Source organism: Mobula birostris, chromosome 10 (assembly GCF_030028105.1).
Source record: "Mobula birostris isolate sMobBir1 chromosome 10, sMobBir1.hap1, whole genome shotgun sequence".
Classification (NCBI taxonomy): Eukaryota; Metazoa; Chordata; class Chondrichthyes; order Myliobatiformes; family Myliobatidae; genus Mobula; species Mobula birostris.
This window is the reverse complement of record NC_092379.1, coordinates 145,188,802-145,210,475: the sequence shown is the minus strand read 5'-3', so window position 1 is coordinate 145,210,475 and position 21,674 is coordinate 145,188,802. Positions and strand designations below refer to the sequence as shown.

Below are 21,674 nucleotides of genomic sequence, written 5' to 3'. Positions count from 1 at the left end.
CAAGAACCAGAGGACAGATTCTCCATCTTTAATTTCAACATCGCTCGCTCAAACTCCCTCTTTCTATCTGCTTCTCTAGCTTCAAATTCCTTCTGTTTATTTGCAGCTTCTAACCGACTTTGTTCCAATTCAGCTCCTAATTGTTTCTGTTTTGAGTTAGCTTCTACTCTAAGCTTTTCTAACGCTACCTGTTCCAGGTGCAACTGGATCGCTGCTTTACTTACAGGGAACCTATCTAACTCCGCTTCATCAAAAACTCCCGAATTTATATATTGTTCTGCGATTTTCCTCTGAATTACCGGCTTTGTTGTAACCTTCGAAATTCCTTTAAGGTCCAACCTTCTAGCAATCTCGGATACATCATCCTTTTTCGCCTTCCCTAATAACTCCGGGTCTGGCGTTGCCATAAACTCGTCGATATTCATTGCTGCTGCGGAATACCACCCACAGACCAATCAAACCAAAGGATCGGGTATTTCCCTTTGATAACTCAACAAGCACTTAAGCTCAAAATCGGAACAATTCAGGACAAGCCCCCAATTTTGTCACGTGACCAGCAATAATGAATATATATTTGAGTTAGGTTTTATGAACAAACAAACATTTATTAAACTCTGCTCACCAATAGCAAAAAGTATTCAAACGACTAACTTAACCGGAAGTTAACCGGAAGTTAACAGCTATATGGCAAATCTGGAACGGTTCTTAAAGTGGTGAATTCGATCACAGTCTTAAAGTGGTAAATTCGAACACAGTCTTAAAGTGTTACACAGTCAATAAGGAGAGACTTCTCTGGAAACGGATTTCCTCGAAGACTTGACATTACTGCTAATTCTCCAAAGGATTCATGATAAAGGGAATAAAACGGCTTAAAGGAACTGACCTTTTCCTGGCAAATGAACACTGCAAAAAACCTTCCTGATCTTACAGGGGTTATCTCAGATGCAGGTCACTATTTCTGAATGAAGATTCAATAAGGTCGATCCTGTATTAAACTGCTGAGTGACACCAACTTTACTCAATCCTTCAGGTTCTTGTACTTTAAGAAAGTAAAACTCAACTTTAAAACAAAACTGCGTCATGAGACGAATACGCAGCATAACGGAGTAACTGGCGAATTGGACAACAAACTAAACTGTGTAACAACAGGGGCTTCTAGCAGGACTAAAAAGAAACAAGACCTGACAAAGGGCGGATGAGCTCTTTGTGAGCCAACGGCCATCTTCCGTGGAAGAGATTAAAGCCTCACCACGTATCTACGAACTGTATGCTCTGCACCTAGTTAGAAGAGGCATGATGAACTTGGGCGCTGCACCATGTGCCTGGACCTGCCCAAGGCCACCGCCTAAGGAAGGGCCGAGCTTGAAGAAGCGGCCATTGGCTGGAGGCCGACACGGCCTCGGGCTCAATTTCAGCGGCGGGCGGTGCTAAGGCGGCCAGCGAGAACAAACTGGAGGAGAGGCTGTACTCAGTGCTGTCGCAAGATCGAAGAAGATGGAGATGCATAGCCGGCAACCCCTGTTGAGAACATGTCATCATGTGACCTCATGCTGGCAAGAAAATTACATCACCCCATCATCATAAGACCATTACATCATGCTCACAAGATACTCAATTACATCATGGTCATAAGACAGTTACAAGATACCCACGAGGTATGTAACAGTACATATAGTACATATAATTACAGTAGCTCCCTTGCCGTCAGTCCTGCCAGTGAACTGGACTTGTAGTATTCTACTTTAGCAATGTCCAACAAGGTCTTGCAATCTCAAGAAGCACATCCGAGACGATCATTTGTGCCATTTGTTGGACTACCCAGTGCCTCCACCGTCCTCCTTGGGTGGCTGTAGCAGGCAGCAACATGGAACCCAACAAATCCAGTTTCACTGCTATCAAGCAACTCGTTGATGGGGTAGACCTTCATTACATGTTCTTAATATCCAGCAGTCTCTTGCAATTGTAAAAAAAAAAGTAATGGTTGAAAAATTACACCTTTGTTTGGGCCCAGAATGACTGTTGTGACCGAGCGCACCATTTTCCTTGAGCCACATATTCATTAAATTGATTTAATAAACCAAATTGGCAGTATACCGTGGAGGGTGAATTGCATGCAAAATAGTATTCCAGAGTAGTATGTGAGGAGCCAGCAAAAAAATACATCATGTTTCATTTTGTGAGGAAAGGTCACTGATGATCTGGCAATTAAGGCATTTTGAGGGAATAGTAATTATGATCCAATTAAATCTTGCACTAAGGTTTGAAAACATTTGAGCAACACACACAAAATGCTGAAGGAACTCAGCAAGCCAAGCAGCATCTATGAAAAAAGTACAGTTAACCCTTTGGCAGGACTGAAGAAAAAATGCTGAGGAATAGATTTAAAAGATGGGGGAGGGGAGAGAGAAGCACAAGGTGATAGGTGAAACCTAGAGGGGAAGGGATAAAGTAAAGAGCTAGGGTGTTGATTGGTGAAAGAGACGGAAGGCCATGGAAGAAAGAAAAATGGGGGAGGAACACCAGTGAGAGGTGAAGGGTGGGCAAGGAGATGAGGTGAGAGAGGGAAAAGGGGATGGGAATTGGTGAAGTGGGGGGGGGGGAATGTGGGGTATTACTGGAAGTTTGAGAAATCGATGTTCATGCCATCACTACCCAAATGGAATTCAAGGTGTTGTTTCTCCAATTTAAATGTGGCCTCCTCACGACAGCGGAGGAGGCTGTGGATGGACATTTCGGAATGGGAAGTGGAATTAAAATAGGTGGCCACTGGGAGATCCTGCTTGATCTGGCGGACAGAGCATAGATGCTCAGCAAAGCAGCATCACAATATACAGGAGGCCACATCAGGAGCCCCAAACTCCGTAAGTGACCCCAACAGACTCACAGGTGAAGTGTCGCCTCACCTGGAAGGACTGTTTGGGGCCCTGAATGGTGGTAAGGGAGGAGATGCAGGGGCAGGTATAGCCTTGTTCCGCTTGCAAGGATAAGTGCCAGGAGGGAGATCAGTGAGGAAGGACGATTGGACAAGGGAGACGTGTAGAGAGCGACCTCTGCAGAAAGCAGAAATTGAGGGGGAGGGAAAGATGTTCTTGGTGGTGGGATCTCTTTGGAGGTGATGGAAGTTTCAGAGAATTATGTGCTGGACGCGGAGGCTGGTGGGGTGATAGGTGAAGATAAGAGGAACCCTATCCCTGGTAGGGTGGTGGGAAGATGGGGTTCTCCCACATGAGGCCTGCGAAATAATGATGCCCAGGAACCTGAATTGAAACAGTGCTAACTGTAGAGATGACGAGTGGGTGGAGAGGAGAGACATTTCTCTTGAAGGTGAAAAACATCTCCGTGGTTTTGAGGCTCTTTGTTCCAAGTTGTTGTGATTGTACCAGGACACGAACTAGTTTACTCCCTGCTGGTACTTGGATTAATCATCTCTGGTGATTAGACAAATTAAGGGCCGCATCATCCAGAACAAGTCCTCTTCTCATTGCTACCATTGAGGAGGTAGATTTCTGAATGGACAATGTCCCCACATATAATATCTCACTAATTTTTTCTCTCCCTTTTTGCTCTTCTTATTTAAATTTAGTTTATATGAGAGAGAGAGAGAGATTTCTTATTGTAATTAATATTTTTTATTAAGTGTTGCAGCAGCAAAACAACAAATTTTGCGACATATGCCAATGATTTAAACCTGATTCTCATTGGTCCAATGACAGTGGTGTCATCCTCAGACTTAATCACTTGTGTAATTATACATGGGTATTATTTCATTAAGACTGTTAATGAATCTTAAGGCTAGAAATTATGAAATAATTATGTATTTGGCCAGTCTGTTTTTTTGCACCTCTAGTTGGTATTACAAGGTTTGTTTTTATACATCAACAATATTTAGGCATTGTCGGAGAGTTATAGAACACTATAGAACAGAAATAGCCCCTTCTGCCCATCCAGTCCATACTGAACTATTATTTTGCCTAGACCTATTGACTTGCACCGGGCCATAGCCCTCTGTATCTCTCCTGTCCATGTACCTACCCAAACTTCTCTTAAATGTTAAAATCGACCCTGTATCCACCACTTCCACTGGCAGCTCGTTCCACACTCTCACCACCTTCTGAGTGAAATAGTTCTCCCTATGTCCCCTTTAAACTTTTCACCTTTCACCGTTAACCTCTAGTTCTAGTCTTGCTCGCTCTCAGTGAAAAAGGCCGGTTTGCATTTACCCTATCTATACCTCTCATAATTTTGTATACCTCTATAACAAATTTCCCCTTATTCTTCTACATTCTAGGGAGTAAAGTCTTAACCTATTCAACCTTTCCCTATAATTCATCAACATTGTAAACTTTCTCTGCACTCTTTCAGTCTTGTTTACATCTTTCCTGTAGGTAGGTGACCAAAACTGGACACAAACTTGTTCTAAGCTATATCTTTCTTCCCAGTGGCATAGGACTTAGTTTATAGAGTCATAGTCATAGAAAAGTACAGCACAGAAACAGGCCCTTTAGCCCATCTAGTCCATGCCAAACCATATAAGCTGCCCAGTCCCATCAACCTGCACCGAAGGAACATGCATATTTTCCCCCTGATGCTTTTGTTCTTTCCTGCCCTAATTTTGTGCCTTTGCCCACCTTTGCAAACAGCAAGAGAGACGGGAGAAGCGATGGGATCCTCTTCATCGTGTGGCTGTGGCAGAAGCACACCGAAGGCTGACGGAATTCAACAAAAACACCGCAACTCTATCTCAGGTAGGGTCGATGTCCGTAGATCCCTCAGGGCTGCTGCACAAGTTGATGGGTGGTTAAGAAGGCATATGATGTGTTGGCCTTCATTAGTTGGAGGATTGAGGTCAAGTGCCATGAGGTAATGTCGCTGCTCTGTAAAGCCCTAGTTGGACCACACTTGGAGTGTTGTGTTCGGTTCTGGTCACCTTGTAATAGGAAAGATGTGTAATCTTTAGCGAGGATGTAGAAGAGATTTAGGAAAGCAAAGTACAGTGGATTCCAGTTAACTGAGCCATCATTAATTGGGGCAGCTGCTTATTTGGGATAACTATTAAAGAACAAAGACTAATCGAGAAAATAGTTGGGATTCCCTTTGTTTATTTGGGACATGATGCTGCTTAATTGGGGCAGGAGACCGTTGACAAACAGTTTCTAACTAATGTCAGACTATACACTTCTGTAGTTGTTAGGTCTTACACCGTGCTTAGAATGAACCGTTTTTAAATAGCGTCAGTCGCATGTGGCTATGTACGTGCTTCTGTTTATTTATTTCTGCCTTAAGCTTGACTACTTTGGTAAAAAGAGAACTATACATCCTCCTTCAGTCTCTTCCAGGACAGGGGTCTTTTACCCTGACATCATTCCAGAGGGTAGAGGATTGTTTTGCAATTTGAGTGCTAATATCTCACCTTGGAATTGGACTTTCAACAGGAAGAGAAGCTGATACAGGAAGATCTTCAGTGCCAAATTGATCAGTTGGATATACAAGAGAAGAAATATTCTGACCTTGGACCTGTATATGACTGCTTGGTTTGGCATGATGGAGAGAGTTGGAGGTGAACTCATTTTACGTCATTTCTGATGCTAGGTCATTAGACCTTTGTATGTTTTATTTGACACCATACAATTCTGACAGTTACAGCCAAGTTCTGAAGAACAATTTGCATTTCCCAATATTGAAATTATGCCTTATTTGAAATTCTGATTAAATATTTATTTTCAGTAATGACTCAGAGCACATTTTTTAATAAAAGCTAATTACAATAACTTATCTAATTATTATGAAGAATTGACTTGGAGGCAAAGGAAGTTCACGTAATTGCAGCAACATATCTTCAGAAGTTGTGTCACAGTTCTAAAAGAGATGACCAAATTTAAGTGAACTTTGTGATTGAATTGTGTGGACTATAAGACACAAGTGCAGAATTAGGCCATTTAGCCCTTTGAGTCTGCTCTGGAATTCCCACGTGGCTGATTTGTTATCCCTCTCAACCCCATTCACCTGCCTTTTTCCTGTAACCTTTGACCCCTTACAATTACAGAACTCTTGACCTTTGCTTTAAAAATACCCAATGACTTGGCCTCCACAGCCATCTGTGGCAATGAATATCACAGATTCATCAGTACTATGTGTATATACATATTACATTTACACAGTACTGTACGCTAACCTTACTTACGGCTTACTCCAGATTCACCCTGTGTTTACATGAGACAGTGGCGTTAATGACAATATCCTGATTGCCCAGTGAAAAGTCAGTTTTGATGTGAATAGACAAATGGGACTGCCTGCCTGGGAAACACAATCAACATGGATGAGTTAGGCTGAAGGGCCTGTTTTCATAAGGCCATAAGACATGGGAGCAGAATTGGGCCATTTAGCCTATCGAGTCTGCTCTGCCATTCAATCATGGCTGATCCTTTTTTTTCCTCTCCTCAGCTCCACTCCCTGACCTTCTCCCTGTAACCTTTGATGCCGTGTCCGATCAAGAGCCTATCAAGTTCTGCCTTAAATACGCCCAATGACCTGGCCTCCACAGCTGCCTGAGGCAATAAATTCCACAAACTCACCACCCTCTGGCTAAAGAAACTTCTCTGCATCTGTTTTAAATGGATGCCCCTCATTTGCCACTTTCTTACCCATTTTCCTAATCAGTCTAAGTCCTTCTACAGCCTACCTGTTTCCTCAAAACTACCTGCCCCTCCACTAATCTTTGTGACATCTGCAAACTTGGCAACAAAGCTATCTATTTCATCATCTAAATCAATGATACACAGCATAAAAAGAAGCAGTCCCAACACCAACCCCTGCGGAACATTACTAGTCACTGGCAGTCAACCAGAAAAAGATCCTTTTAATCCCACTGGCTGCCTCCTACCAATCAGCCAATCCTCTACCCATGCCAGTAACTTCCCTGTAATATCATGGGCTCTTAACATGGTAAGCAGCCTCATGTGTGGCACCTTGTCAAAGGCCTTCTGAAAGTCCAAATATACAATATCCATTGCATCCCCTTTATCTATCCTACGTGTATACTTCTCAAAGAATTCCATCAGGTTCGTCAGACAAGATTTTTCCTGAAGGAAACCATGCTGACTGTGCCCTATCTTGTCCTGTGTTACAAATACTCCATAACCTCATCCTTAACAATGGATTCCAACTTCTTCCCAACCGCTGAGGTCAGGCTAACTGGTCTATAATTTCCTTTCTGCTGCCTTCCTCTTCTTAAAGAGTTGAGTGACATTTGCAATTTTCCAGTCCTCTGGCATCATGTCAGAGTCCAATGATTTGAAAGATCCTTACGAATGCCTCCACCATCTCTACTGCTACCTCTTTCAGAACCCTAGGATGCAGTTCATCTGGTCCAGGTGACCTATGTACCTTTGGGTCTTTCAGCTTTTTGAACACCTTCTCCCTTGTAATACTCACTGCACTCACTTCCCTTCCCTTATACCCTTCAACATCTGGCACAATGAAGTGTCTTCTACAAGGAAGACTAATGCAAAATTCTCATTTACTTCATCTTTCCATGCTGTAATTCTCTGACTCTATAAATCTTTGGGCACCTCCTTGATCTAATCTCTTTCAAATTTAAAGATAATCTTCATTGTCATATATGTATTGAAATATACAGTGAAGCATGTCATTTGCATCAACAGCCAACACAGTCCAAGATGTTTATCCTTTTTGCTTCTCTCATTTTTTTTCTCTCCCTCTTGGTAGAGCTTGTCTTGACACCAGTGAATGTGGAAACCTGAGTAGCTGTCGAACTCTAAGGAGCTACAAGGAAGACTATGAATATGCACAGCTGGGTAAATCAGAAATGCTGAATTACTCCATCAATATTTACGATGATGGCAACACTCTTTCCATTGTCACAAATTCTGGTAAGCCTGCAACAGAAAGGAATTTATTGTTTTTTTTATGTACAGAAGTAAACCATCCCCATGCTTCCAATCTACAGAAAACAACCCTTGGAATCGCTTGAATTAAGATTAAGGATGTTGTATCCTGATATGTTAGTGATCCAAAGGTTCTTCAGAAGTTGAGAAAGGGGCATTAAACAAGTTCAAGTTTATTGTCATTTGAGGTACATATATACTACCAGAAAAAGCAACATTCCTTTGGACCACAGTGTATCCACAAAACATACATCACACAGCAGATAAAACAATATTACTATGAATAAGTTAATGAAATACAATTTTAAAAGCATGTAGTGTGCAGCACAGGTAAACAGTACAGTAAACTGTAAACAGCTCAGTGTCCTAGCAACGAAACCTTGGTGGTGGCAGGGTATTCATTAGGCTCACAGACTGAGGAAAGAAGCTGTTACTCAGTCTGATGATCCTAGTCCTGACGCTCTTGTATCTCTTTTATGAACTTTGCTAAAAACTTGTTGCTTACAGCTGTTTTATTAAATGCCACAAAAACAAAAAGCAAATGAGAGAGAACAAAGAAAAGATAAAGGGAAAGATCAATCATGGCTGTCAGCTACTCAGACAGAAATTCCAGTGATAACAATTATTCCTTAAAATAGCCAGATTCCAGTGCGTGACCCCTGCTACTGAAAACTAAGAAACTTCCAGAAAAATACCGAAGGAATATACCATAATTTCTGGAAAATTTACTGGACAATTGCACAGGTGTCATGGTAGCACAGCAGTTTTCACAACGTTTTTGTAGCTCAGGGCATTGACGTTCATAGTTGCAATGTCATTTGTAACGAGTCTGTACGTTCTCCCTATGGAATGTGTGGGTTTTCTCAGGGTGCTCCAGTCTCCTCCTACAGTCCAAAGATATACTGGTAGGTTGTTCATTGGGGATTGTAAAGTGTCCTGTGAATAGGCTAGGGTTAAATTGGGTGTTACTGGGTGGTGCAGCTTGTAGGGCCTGTTGTGCGCTGTATCTCAATAAAAAGGTAGGGTATATAGGTGATTATATAAAATTACAAGCAATCATTGGAAATTAAACTGCAATTCGACACCCAACCCAGCAAGATTATAAGGATATAATCCCCCATGCAACATGTTGCTGTGATCATTTGAAAGGGCTTTGCAAGCGTCGTCAGCAGTAACTTTCACTGAGAATGAGATGTGTACCTGAGAAGGAAAAAGGTGTAAGTCATAAAGAAACTGCTTGGGGAAGCAGGGTTGACTGAACAACTCTATTGAAGTATAAACATAGGAGAATCTGCAACGTTTGTGTGTGTGGGTGTGTGTGTATAAAGGCCTAGATAGATGATGATGATCGACATCGACTCAGACCAAAGGCCAGCGTCGGGCACGTGCCTTACAAGGCGCGGAGTGAGAGTCTGTCTGGCGCGTCACTCCACACACAGACATTTTGCAGTACAGTATGTTTCTTTATTTTACGAGGTGGAGTTGTGAGCTCAACACTCAACCCGGCACGGATGGAAAGCATACTCCGAAACGGCCCGATTGGATTCGAACCCAGGAACCTCCGTTTCGGAGTCCGGCGCTGATGTCACTGCGCCACCAGCCGACAATAGAGTGACTTTGAAAGGATATTTCCAGTAATGGGAGAGTAGAGTTTAGGCACAGCCTTGGGATACAAAGATTACCCTTTGTAACAGAGAAGTGGAGGAATTTCTTTAGCCAGAGGGTGGTGAATCTGTGGAATTCATTGCCATGTACGACTGTGGAGGGAAAGTCATTGGGTGTATTTAAAGCAAAGTTTGCTAGATTCTTGATTAGTAAGAGCGTTAAAGGTTTTGGGTAGAAGCTGGGAGAATGGGCTTAGGAGGGATAATAAATCTGTCATGATGGAATGGTGTAGTTCAGCCCTGATGGGGCGAATGGCCTACTTCTGCTCCTATGTCTTCTATTAAGTCTAATAAAGTGATGTGGAAACACAAAAGAGTGCAGATGCAGGAATATAAACTAAACTACTAGCATAACTCGTGCTGATTGTTTTGTGGTGGATCCTTGCCACCCATCCCATGATCTCTTTGACCCACTACCATTAGGAAGGAGGTACAGGAGCATCAGGACTAGGACTGCCAAACTGGGTAGCAGCTTCTTCCCTAAGGCTGTGAGACTAATGAATACCCTGCCATCACAGAGGTCTCGTCACCAGGACAACGAGGTGTTTACTGGATTGTTTACTGTTTACTGGTGCTGTGCACTACATGCATTAAACGTATTTAATGTTTTAACTTATTTAACTTATTTGTGGGTGCAATGTGGTCCAAAGGAACGTTGTTTTGTTTGTTTGTATGTATGTACAGTCAGGTAACAATGAACTTGACACAGGGTCTTGACCTGAAATGTCGAATATCCTTTTGCTTCCACAGATGCTGCTTGATCAGCTAAGTTATTCCAGTAGTTTTGTTGTTCTACCAAATTGCTATTTTTTGACAGGATGGGATGAAGGTCTTGCTAAATGATAGTATGTAAAAGATGTTTTATTTTACATATGAACAGGATCCCATGGGACACATGTGGCTGCAATTGCTGCTGGGCACTTTCCAGAAGATCCAGAGAGGAATGGTGTAGCTCCTGGAGCCCAGGTTTTGGCCATTAAAGTGGCTGACTCCAGGTTAAACACGATGGAAACTGGGACCAGCTTAATCCGTGCCGTGAGTGACCTTCTCTTAAAGCCCATGAAGTGATAGTGAAATATAGCACAGAGGCTGTTTGGCCCATCTAGTCCATGCTTTAAACCATATAAATTGCCTACTCCCATCGACCTGCACCGGGCTATAGCCCTTCATATCCCTACTATCCATGTGCCTTCCAAACTTCTCTAAATGTTGAAATCAAGCTTGCATGCACACCTTGTCCTGGCAGCTCATTCTACACTCTCACCACCCTCTGAGTGAAGAAATTTTCCCTCAGGTTCGCCTTAAACTTCGCACCTTTCATCCTTAACCCATGGTTATAGATCCACCCAACCTCAACGGACAAAGCCTGCTTGCATTTACCCTATCTATACTATCTACTACAGTTGATGTCAGAAATTTGCATACACCTTAGCCAAATACATTTAAACTCAGTTTTTCACAATTCCTAACATTGAATCCTAGAAAACATTCCCTGTCTTAGGTCAGTTAGGATCGCTACTTTATTTTAAGAATGTGAAATGTCAGAATAATAGTAGAGGGAATGATTTATTTCAGCTTTTATTTCTTTCATCAGTTTCCCAGTGGGTCAGAAGTTTACATACATTTTGTTAGTATTTGGTAGCATTGGCTTTAAATCGTTTAACTTGGGTCAAACGTTTTGAGTAACCTTCCACAAGCTTCTGACAGTAAGTTGCTGGAATTATGTTCCATTCCTCCAGACAGAACTGGTGTAACTGAGTCAGGTTTGTAGGCCTCCTTTCTCTCACACACTTTTTCAGTTCTGCTCACAAATTTTCTATTGGGTTGAGGTCAGGGCTTTGTGATGGCCGCTCCAATACCTGAAACTGCTTTTTAGAGGAATAGAGAGCAGGTCTGTAGGGTGAGTACTTTGTTCTGGGTGTCAGATGTGGTAGTCCTGGGAATCTTTCAATCTCCCAGATGGCCACATGTGCACCAGGTGCACCGAGATGCAGCTCCTGAGAGACCGTGTTAGGGATCTGGAGCTGCGACTTGATGACCTACAGCTTATTAGGAAAAGTGAGCAGGAGATAGATGGGAGCTACGGGGAGTAGTCAACCCCAAGGCTGCAGGAGTTAGACAAGCGGGTGACTGTCAGGGAAGGGAAGGGAAGAACTCAGATACAGTTGAAGTCAGAAGTTTACATTCACCTCGGGGTCCTCCAGTTTCTTCCCACAGTACAAAAACATACCAGTTGATTGTTGTAAATTGTCTGGTAAATTAGGCTAAGGTCAAATAGGTGTGTGGCAGGGCAGCATGTGGGTCCTGAAGAGCCTGTTCTGTATTGTATCTCTAAATTAATAAATTATGACTGGCATTGTAAAGTCTCCTGCTAACCACTGTGCCACCCCCTCTATACTCAATGTTGCAATAATTAATAACACATAATAGTGTAATATGTAAATTGAGCTTCATGTTAATCCTTCACTTTTCAGATGATTGAGGTGATCAATTACAAGTGTGACCTTGTCAATTACAGCTATGGTGAATCAGCTCACTGGGCTAACTCTGGGTAAGTGGAAATCAGTTGTGGCCTACACTGGTCTCAAATGGACATATGCTAAACTCTTTAACGTGCAGTGCCATTGACAAACTAGTTATAGCAACAGAAAGCTTTTAAGCTGCGAATCTCCTTTTCTGTTTATGGAGCTATGTCACCATAGTTCTCGTCCATCCATTATTATTCAGTACGGAGCCCATATGCAATATCCAGTTTGGAAATGGGCTGTACCACCAACCAGGCAATGTTGATATTGCTGCTCTGATGCCCCTTCCTCTATATGAGTATATTTCTCTGTTCCTTCCTCTCTTGACTGTTCAGCTTCTCCTTAATTGTATCCAATTGTATTGGTTTATTGTGGTCACATGTATAAAAGTCAGGTTAATATCACTGGCATATGTCATGAAATTTGTTTTGCAGCAACAGTACAGTGCAATACATAGAATCAGAGAAGGGTACAGCACAGAAACAGGCCCTTTGGCCCGTTTGGTCCATGCCAAGGCATTTCAACTGCCTACTCCCATCAACCTGCACCGGGACCATAGCCCTCCATACCCCTACCATCCATGTACCTATCAAAATTTCTCTTAAATGTTGCAATTGAACTCACGTGCATCACTTACTCTGGCTGCTCATTTCACATTCTCACAACCCTCTAAGTGAAGAAGTTTCCTCTCATGTTCCCCTTAAACTTTTCACCTTTCACCCTTAACCCATGACCTCTAGTTGTTGTCCCACCCAACCTCAGTGGAAAAAGTCTGTTTGCATTTACCATATCTATTCCCTCATAATTTTATATATCTCTGTCAAACCTCCTCTCAATCTTCTAAGTTCCAAGGAATAAACCATTAACCTATTCAATCTTTCCTTATAACTTGGGTCCTTGTAAGTTTTCAATGTACTCTTTCAACATTATTTACTACTTTTCTGTAGGTAGGTGACCAAAACTGCATATAATACTCCAAATTAGACCCAACATCCCATCCCTTTATTCAATACTTTGATTTATGAAGGTCAATGTGCCAAAAGCTTTATTTATGACTCTGTCAACCTGTGGCATCACTTTCAATAAATTATGGACCTGTATTCCCAAATCATTTTGTTCCACCATACTCGTCAATGCCCACTGTGTAAGACCTACCCTGGATGGTCCTACCAAAGTGGAACACCTCGCACTTGTCTGCATTAAATTCCATTTGCCATTCTGCATTGGCCATGTAGACATAAAATGGCATGCAAAAGTTTGGGCACCCCTGGTCAAAATCTCTGTTACTGTGAATAGCTAAGCGAGTAAAAGATGACCTGATTTCCAAAAGGCATAAAGTTAAAGATGACACATTTCTTTTATATTTTAAGCAAATTACTTTTTTATTTCCATCTTTTACGGTTTCAAAATAACAAAAAAGGAAAAGGGTCCGAAGCAAAAGTTTGGGCACCCTGCATGGTCAGTACTTAGTAACACCCCCTTTGGCAAGCATCACAGCTTGTAAACGCTTTCTGCAGCTAGCTATGTCTTTCAATTCTTGTTTGTGGGATTTTAGCCCATTCTTCCTTGCAAAAGACTTGTAGTTCTGTGAGATTCTTGGGCCGTCTTGCATGCACTGCTCTTTTGAGGTCTATCCACAGATTTTTGATGATGTTTAGGATCATTATCCTGTTGTAGAAGCCGTGTGTGTGTATGTATATATCTTTTCATCTTCAGCTTTTTTTACAGATGGTGTGATGTTTGCTTCCAGAATTTATTAGTATTTAATTGAATTCATTCTTCCCTCTACCAGTAAATGTTCCCCGTGCCACTGGCTGCAACACAAGCCCAAAGCATGATCGATCCACCCCTGTGCTCAACAGTTGGAGAGGTGTTCTTTTCATGAAATTCAGCACCCTTTTTTCTCCAAACATACCTTTGCTCATTGCGGCCAAAAAGTTCTATTTTAACTTCATCAGTCCACAGGACTTGTTTCCAAAATGCAACAGGCTTGTTTAGATGTTCCTTTGCAAACTTCTTACACTGAATTTTGTGATGAGGATGCAGGAACGGTTTTCTTCTGATGACTCTTCCATGAAGGTCATATTTGTGCAGGTGTCGCTGCACAGTAGAACAGTGCACCACCACTCCAGAGTCTGCTAAATCTTCCTGAAGGTCTTCTGCAGTCAAACTGGGGTTTTGATTTGCCTTTCTAGCAGCGATCCTACGAGCAGTTCGGAAAGTTTTCTTGGTCTTTCAAACCTCAACTTGACCTCCACTGTTCCTGTCAACTGCCATTTCTTAATTACATTGTGAACTGAGGAAACGGCTACCTGAAAACACTTTACTATCTTCTTATGCCCTTCTCCTGCTTTGTGGGCATCATTTATTTTAATTTTCAGAGTGCTAGGCAGCTGCTTAGAGGAGCCCATGGCTGCTGATTGTTGGGACAATCTGTTTGAAGAGTCAGGGTAGTTATAAAGCTTTGAAATTTGCTTTATAATATTTATAAAGCTTTGAAACGATGATTGTGAACAAGCCGTAGCCCTAACAAGCTAATTAAGGTCTGAGACCTTGGTAAAAGTTATCTGAGAGCTCAAATATCTTGGAGTGCCCAAACTTTTGCATGGTGCTCCTTTCTTTTCTTTCACTCTAAAATTGTACAAAACAAAAGTAATACACTAATCTTGCTTAAAATGTTGAAAAAAATGTTTCTTCTTTAACTTTATAACTTTTAGAGATCAGTTCATCTTCTACTCACTTAACTATTCCCAGATTTTGACCAGGGTGCCCAAACTTTTGCATGCCACTATACGTATGTGTATTAACATAGAAACATAGAAACTAGGTGCAGGAGTAGGATATTCGACCCTTCGAGCCTGCACCGCCATTTATTATGATCATGGCTGATCATCCAACTCAGAACCCCGCCCCAGCCTTCCCTCCATACCCCCTAACTCCCGTAGCCACAAGGGCCATATCTAACTCCCTCTTAAATATAGCCAGTGAACTGGCCTCAACTGTTTCCTGTGGCAGAGAATTCCACAGATTCACCACTGTCTGTGTGAAGAAGTTTTTCCTAATCTCGGTCCTAAAAGGCTTCCCCTCTATCCTCAAACTGTGGCCCCTCGTTCTGGACTTCCCCAACATCGGGAACAATCTTCCTGCATCTAGCCTGTCCAATCCCTTTAGGATCTTATACATTTCAATCAGATCCCCCCTCAATCTTCTAAATTCCAACGAGTACAAGCCCAGTTCATCCAGTCTTTCTTCATATGAAAGTCCTGCCATCCCAGGAATCAATCTGGTGAACCTTCTTTGTACTCCCTCTATGGCAAGGATGTCTTTCCTCAGATTAGGGGACCAAAACTGCACACAATACTCCAGGTGTGGTCTCACCAAGGCCTTGTACAACTGCAGTAGTACCTCCCTGCTCCTGTACTCGAATCCTCTCGCTATAAATGCCAGCATACCATTCGCCTTTTTCACCGCCTGCTGTACCTGCATGCCCACTTTCAATGACTGGTGTATAATGACGCCCAGGTCTCGTTGCACCTCCCCTTTTCCTAATCGGCCACCATTCAGATAATAATCTGTTTTCCTATTTTTACCACCAAAGTGGATAACTTCACATTTATCCACATTAAATTGCATCTGCCATGAATTTGCCCACTCACCCAACCTATCCAAGTCACCCTGCATCCTCTTAGCATCCTCCTCACAGCTAACACTGCCACCCAGCTTCGTGTCATCCGCAAACTTGGAGATGCTGCATTTAATTCCCTCATCCAAGTCATTAATATATATTGTAAACAACTGGGGTCCCAGCACTGAGCCTTGCGGTACCCCACTAGTCACCGCCTGCCATTCTGAAAAGGTCCCGTTTATTCCCACTCTTTGCTTCCTGTCTGCTAACCAACTCTCCACCCACACCAATACCTTACCCCCAATACCGTGTGCTTTAAGTTTGCACACTAATCTCCTGTGTGGGACCTTGTCAAAAGCCTTCTGAAAATCCAAATATACCACATCCACTGGTTCTCCCCTATCCACTCTACTAGTTACATCCTCAAAAAATTCTGAGATTCGTCAGACATGATTTTCCTTTCACAAATCCATGCTGACTTTGTCCGATCATTTCACCGCTTTCCAAATGTGCTGTTATCACATCCTTGAAAACTGACTCCAGCAGTTTCCCCACCACCGACGTTAGGCTAACTGGTCTATAATTCCCCGGTTTCTCTCTCCCTCCTTTTTTAAAAAGTGGGGTTACATTAGCCACCCTCCAATCCTCAGGAACTAGTCCAGAATCTAACGAGTTTTGAAAAATTATCACTAATGCATCCACTATTTCTTGGGCTACTTCCTTAAGCACTCTGGGATGCAGACCATCTGGCCCTGGGGATTTATCTGCCTTCAATCCCTTCAATTGACCTAACACCACTTCCCTACTAACATGTATTTCGCTCAGTTCCTCCATCTCACTGGACCTTCTGTCCCCTACTATTTCTGTATATATTTGGAAAAAGTATTATGTATATATTTGGAAAAAGTAGTGCAAAAACAGAGCAAAAAAATGGCAAGATGGTGTACATGGGTTGATTGTCCTTTCAGAAATCTGATAGTGGAGAGGAAGAAGCTATTCCTGACACATTGGCTGTGTGTCTTCAGGCTGCTGTACCTTCTCCCTGATGGTAGCAGTGAGAAAAGTGCATGTCCTGGGTGATGAATGTCCTTAGTGATGGATGTACCAAGGTACAATGAAAAGCTGGTCTTGCATGCTGTTTAAATAGGTAAATTCATTACGCAGTGCTCTGAGCTAGAGCATGGTAAAACAATGACAATGCAGAATAGAGTGCGAAAGCTACCGAAAAAATGCAGTGCAGGTAAACAAAGTCCAAAATATAACAAGGTAGAATGTGAGGATGTGTCCATCTTGTCATACAATAGGTCTTTCAGGAGTCTGATAACAGTGGAATAGAAGCTGTCCTTGAGCCTTGTGGTGTGTGTTTTCAGGCTTTTAAGTCTTCCCAATGGAATAGGGCAGAAGAGAGTGCTGAGAATTGGGGTCTTTGTGTTGGCTGCTTTACCGAGGAAGCGGGAAGTGTAGGCAGAGCCCATGGAGGGGAAGTTGGTTCCTGTGATGTGCTGAGCTGGGTCCACAGTGATCTGCAATTTATCATTAATATTCATCATTTAAGTTGCTGCCTGTGGTAGTGTGTGCCACATTCTCGCTCTCAACATAAAGAAGTCTCCACACATTGAGTAATGATCTACGGAACTCGGTACTTGAAAGAAATGAGGAAGAGAAGTGAATAGATACTTGAGGGAGACTGCAGGGCTGTAGGGAGAGGATAGGGGAATGGTCCTGAATGAATCATTCTTGATTATTCTCATCTATTTTGATCTCCTAACAGCTAAGTTTCATGCATGACATTGTCCTTTCATATTGCTTAAGTCATAGTGAAGTAACCTGTGCTGCAAAATATAGTAAGCATAAAACTTGTTTGTTTTCAGTGGCCTTTTCTTTGATAAAGTCTGCTCAGTGTGTCATAATTTTAATTGCAGACAGGAATCAGCCAGTTAACTGATGTTTAGTATTTCAGCAGATTGGCAAATTAACAAACGTTAGCAAAATAAATCCTCACATTCCTGTTAACTGAAGGGCTGTCTGCAGAAATGGTAGACTAACCAGAAATGTGAATGAAATTAACCTCTCATGATGTTTTTGAATGGAGGCCAGTGTCATCACATCTGACTTTTCCTTTGAGATTTGCTACTTATGGTGAGAGGCACTGTCTACCTCTGCCTACTTAGCCAGACTCGCAAAGTGATTTTATATTCATTTTACTGCACGTGCACCCTGCCAAATGATTATGGTTGAACTGTCCCAGGCTTCATCGCCCCTTCCTGCCAGCTCTCCATAGTACTCAATTCTCAATTACTCAACATATAGTGAATACAGCCCAGTCTATCATGGGTAAAGCCCTCCTCAGCGTTGAGCACATCGACATAAAATATTGTCGCAGGAAAGCAGCATCCCACCACCACGGGTGCCTCAGGACTCACTGGGTTTGGGAAGCTATACTCAGCCACCAGGCTCTTGCACCAAAAGGGATAACTTCACTCAACTTCACTTGCCCCATCAGTTGAAATGTTTCCACAACCTATGGAGTCACTTTCAATGATTCATCTTATGTTCTTGATATTGCTTATTGATTTATTGTTATTACTTCTTTTGTTTTGTATTTGCAGTTTGTTGTCTTTGTCTCACTGGTTGAACACCCAAGTTAATGCAGTCTTTCATTAGTTCTATTATGGTTGTTATTCTATTATGGATTTCTTGAATATGCCACAAGAAAATGAATCTCAGGGTTGTATATGGGCGCGCGCACACACACTTACTTTTTTCACGACAAAACCCTGTTATATTAAAACTGATTCAGAGGCTGTGTCCACTATATGTTGAGTAATTGAGCATTGAACACTATGGCGAACTGGCAGGAAGAGGAGATGAGGCCTGGGACAGATCAGCCATGATCATCTTGAATGGTGGAACTGAATCCCTGCCCACTTTCATGTGCGTTGTCTGACAGTACGTTCCCTAGTGTAAGTGATGCCTCTGTTCTCAGACCAGTGGTGGGTCTCAAGCAGTAATTTTGGGACTTTACTTAAGTTCCAAACTTGCTGATTGGAGGCAAAGGTTCACTTTTCTGTACATAATTGTTCACAAAATCCAGGTTTTCAAGTCATTGCTGACAATCCATTCTAATCATCAATCAAACTGTCCTTTATTCTTCTAGGGATGTGATTATATTATGTGGCTAGAACAAAGAAACTTAAAAAAATTTATAGGTTTGCATCTTACTCATAATTTACTTTCTCACTGAGCTTTGAAAGCTTGGATGTTTTAATCTCTGCCTTTTTAAGTCACATTGATGTAGCTGAGGATCAAATCCTCTTCATTGTTTTCCCTCTCAACAGCATCTGAGAACCTGAAAATAATTTTTTATCTATTTTGATTTCCACCTATAAACCAATCCTCTGTTGTGTTCAATGTGCTGTAATTTCATGTGACACTTTATCAAATGTTTTTAAAAAATGCAAAGGAACAATGTCTTTTTCCTTTCTTAATTGATTTCACTCTTTTCTAAGAAAAAAATCTCCCAGTCTCATGCCTATTTATCTTTTCCTTTCACCCTGCCCCTCATTTAAAATAATTTATTTCACATTCATAAACATAAATGTCAATGTTTTCCCAAGCTAACCTTGTTTCTCACTTTCATCTTTGCTATCTTTAATACAGTTCCATTTGAAATACTTCCCGCAATTCTCTTGTAACTGATATAGTAATTACTGCCAGGATAACCACAAATTGTTATCTGACCATCCATCTCACAACTGAAATGTTGGAGCAAAATGCACTTACGGGTACTGAAAGGAGGAGGGGGGAAGCCCAGAGGATGGGCAAGGAGTATAATGAGAGAGACAGAGAGAGAAAAAGGAGAGAATGAGTGTATGTACATACCTATATCTATCTATCTATATCTATATCTATATATCTCTATATATCTCTCTCTCTCTCTCTCTCTATATATATATATATATACATACACACACACACACACACACACACACACACACACATATATATATATATAAAAATAAATACCCTCTCACTATACTCCTTGCCCATCCTCTGGGCTTCCCCCTCCCCCTTTTCTCCCTGGGCCTCCTGTCCCATGATCATCTCATATCCCTTTTGCCAATCACCTGTCCAGTTCTTGGCTCCATCCCTCCCCCTCCTGTTTTCTCCTATCATTTCGGATCTCCTCCTCCCCCTCCCACTTTCAAATCTCTTACTAACTCTTCCTTCAGTTAGTCCTGACGAAGCATCTCGGCCTGAAACGTCGACTGTACCTCTTCCTAGAGATGCTGCCTGGCCTGCTGCGTTCACCAGCAACTTTGATGTGTGTTGCTTGAAATTCCAGCATCTGCAGATTTCCTCGTGTTTGCGTTTATAAGATTAAATGCCTGTGGGAAGAAGCTTTTAAGATCTTATGAAGCCTTTGTTTCAATAGCCCAATAGCACTTTCGAGAAAGGAGCTTTTCGAAAATTCATCTTGCTGGGTGTGTAGCATCTGCAATGAATCTTCCTGTGTGCTTCTATGTCCTGCATTATTGTAGACTGCAGCCAATAATAGTTTCTGCTGACCTGATAGTTTGCTGTATTTTTCACATATTGTGAGTTGAAGGAAGTGAGCCCCTGGTGAGCAAAGGAAAGGCTTTAAAAGTTACATCAAATCCTTCATAAATCCAACGTTACATAGCAGAAATCCAACGTTACATCTAAAAACTGGGAAGACATTCCACTCAATAGATACACATAGAGGAAATCTGTTTAAGAGGAAGCTGCACTGTTTGAGAACCATCTCCACTCTGCTGCAGTGAATAAGTGGTAGCTGTGAAACGAAAGGCTGAACAACCAAAAGACCCAACCACTAACCACAGCCACAACTTACTCTTGCCCACATGCACCAGAATATGTGGATCCCGGATCAGCCTCTACAGTCACCTGAGGACTTCTCAATAGACAACCCCTGAGGAGAACATCATACTTAACTTGAATGATCGCACTAGTATTACTACTACTACTGTGAGAGGATGCTGCACCAAGCTAGTCTGTAAGGAGCTTGTAAGTTCATTGCATGACAATGTGGATTTCCTTCCAAATTCCAAAGATGTACAGGTTAGAGATAGTAAGATATGAGCATGCTATGTTGGTGCCGGAAATATAGTGACACTTGTAGCTTGCCCCCCAGCACAATCCTCAGACTGTGTTGGTCATTGATGCAAATGATGCTGTATGTTCTGATGTTCCACCGTACATGTGACAAATAGAGCTAATTTTTAATATTTATCCTTTGGATTCCATAGCACAATCCCTGACATACACCACAATTCTTCTTTTTATGCTCTTACCTATTTACTTTGCCCAATCAACATGCAAGTTAAAATCTTATATGATAGTTGCGGTTCCTGTCAAACATGCCCTAGATATTGGAGACACAAGAGAGTGCAGATGATGGAATATGGAGCAACAAACAATTTACTGGGAGGAATTCAGTGGGTCAAGTCGTGTCTTTGGTAGTGGGATGGTGCTCGAGAAGGAATTGTCAACCTGCGTCAGAGGCCTCTGTGGGCCTGCTGGCATCTGTACTGGGTTAGGAGCTACATGGTAGGGGAATTGAGGGTTATGGGGAAAAGGCAGGTAGATGGAGCTGAGCTTACGGACAGATCAGCCATGATCTTATTGAATGGCAGGGCAGGATGGCCTGCTCTTGCTCCTATTTCTTATGTTCTTAACCCCTCCCATTGGTACTGCCCTTTGCTGTTCACTCAGTAGAAGATAAGCTGGACCAGGACAAGATCCTATGCACTATCAATTTTCAGGCAGTGCCACTGAGGGCCTTGGGCTATATTATTTTTTTTATGACTTAATGACTGTATGCTTTTCTCCTGTCATAACCGTATGTGCTGTGTGTTCCTGGTACTGTGCTTTGCACCTTGGCCCCAGAGGAATGCCATACCATTTGGCTTAT

The 21,674-nt window shown here is 42.1% G+C and overlaps 1 protein-coding gene across 2 annotated transcripts in view; it reads left to right on the top strand.

Moving 5' to 3' along the window:
- The window catches only part of LOC140204370 (tripeptidyl-peptidase 2-like), a 193,393-nt gene that overhangs the window by 25,575 nt on the left and 146,144 nt on the right, over positions 1-21,674 (top strand). For both annotated transcript variants that reach the window (XM_072271060.1, XM_072271061.1), the window contains exons 4-8: positions 4,641-4,745; positions 5,433-5,557; positions 7,726-7,889; positions 10,449-10,603; positions 12,043-12,119. In XM_072271060.1, coding sequence (XP_072127161.1) covers positions 4,641-4,745; positions 5,433-5,557; positions 7,726-7,889; positions 10,449-10,603; positions 12,043-12,119 — 626 coding nt within the window. The remainder of the gene's footprint in view (positions 1-4,640; positions 4,746-5,432; positions 5,558-7,725; positions 7,890-10,448; positions 10,604-12,042; positions 12,120-21,674) is intronic.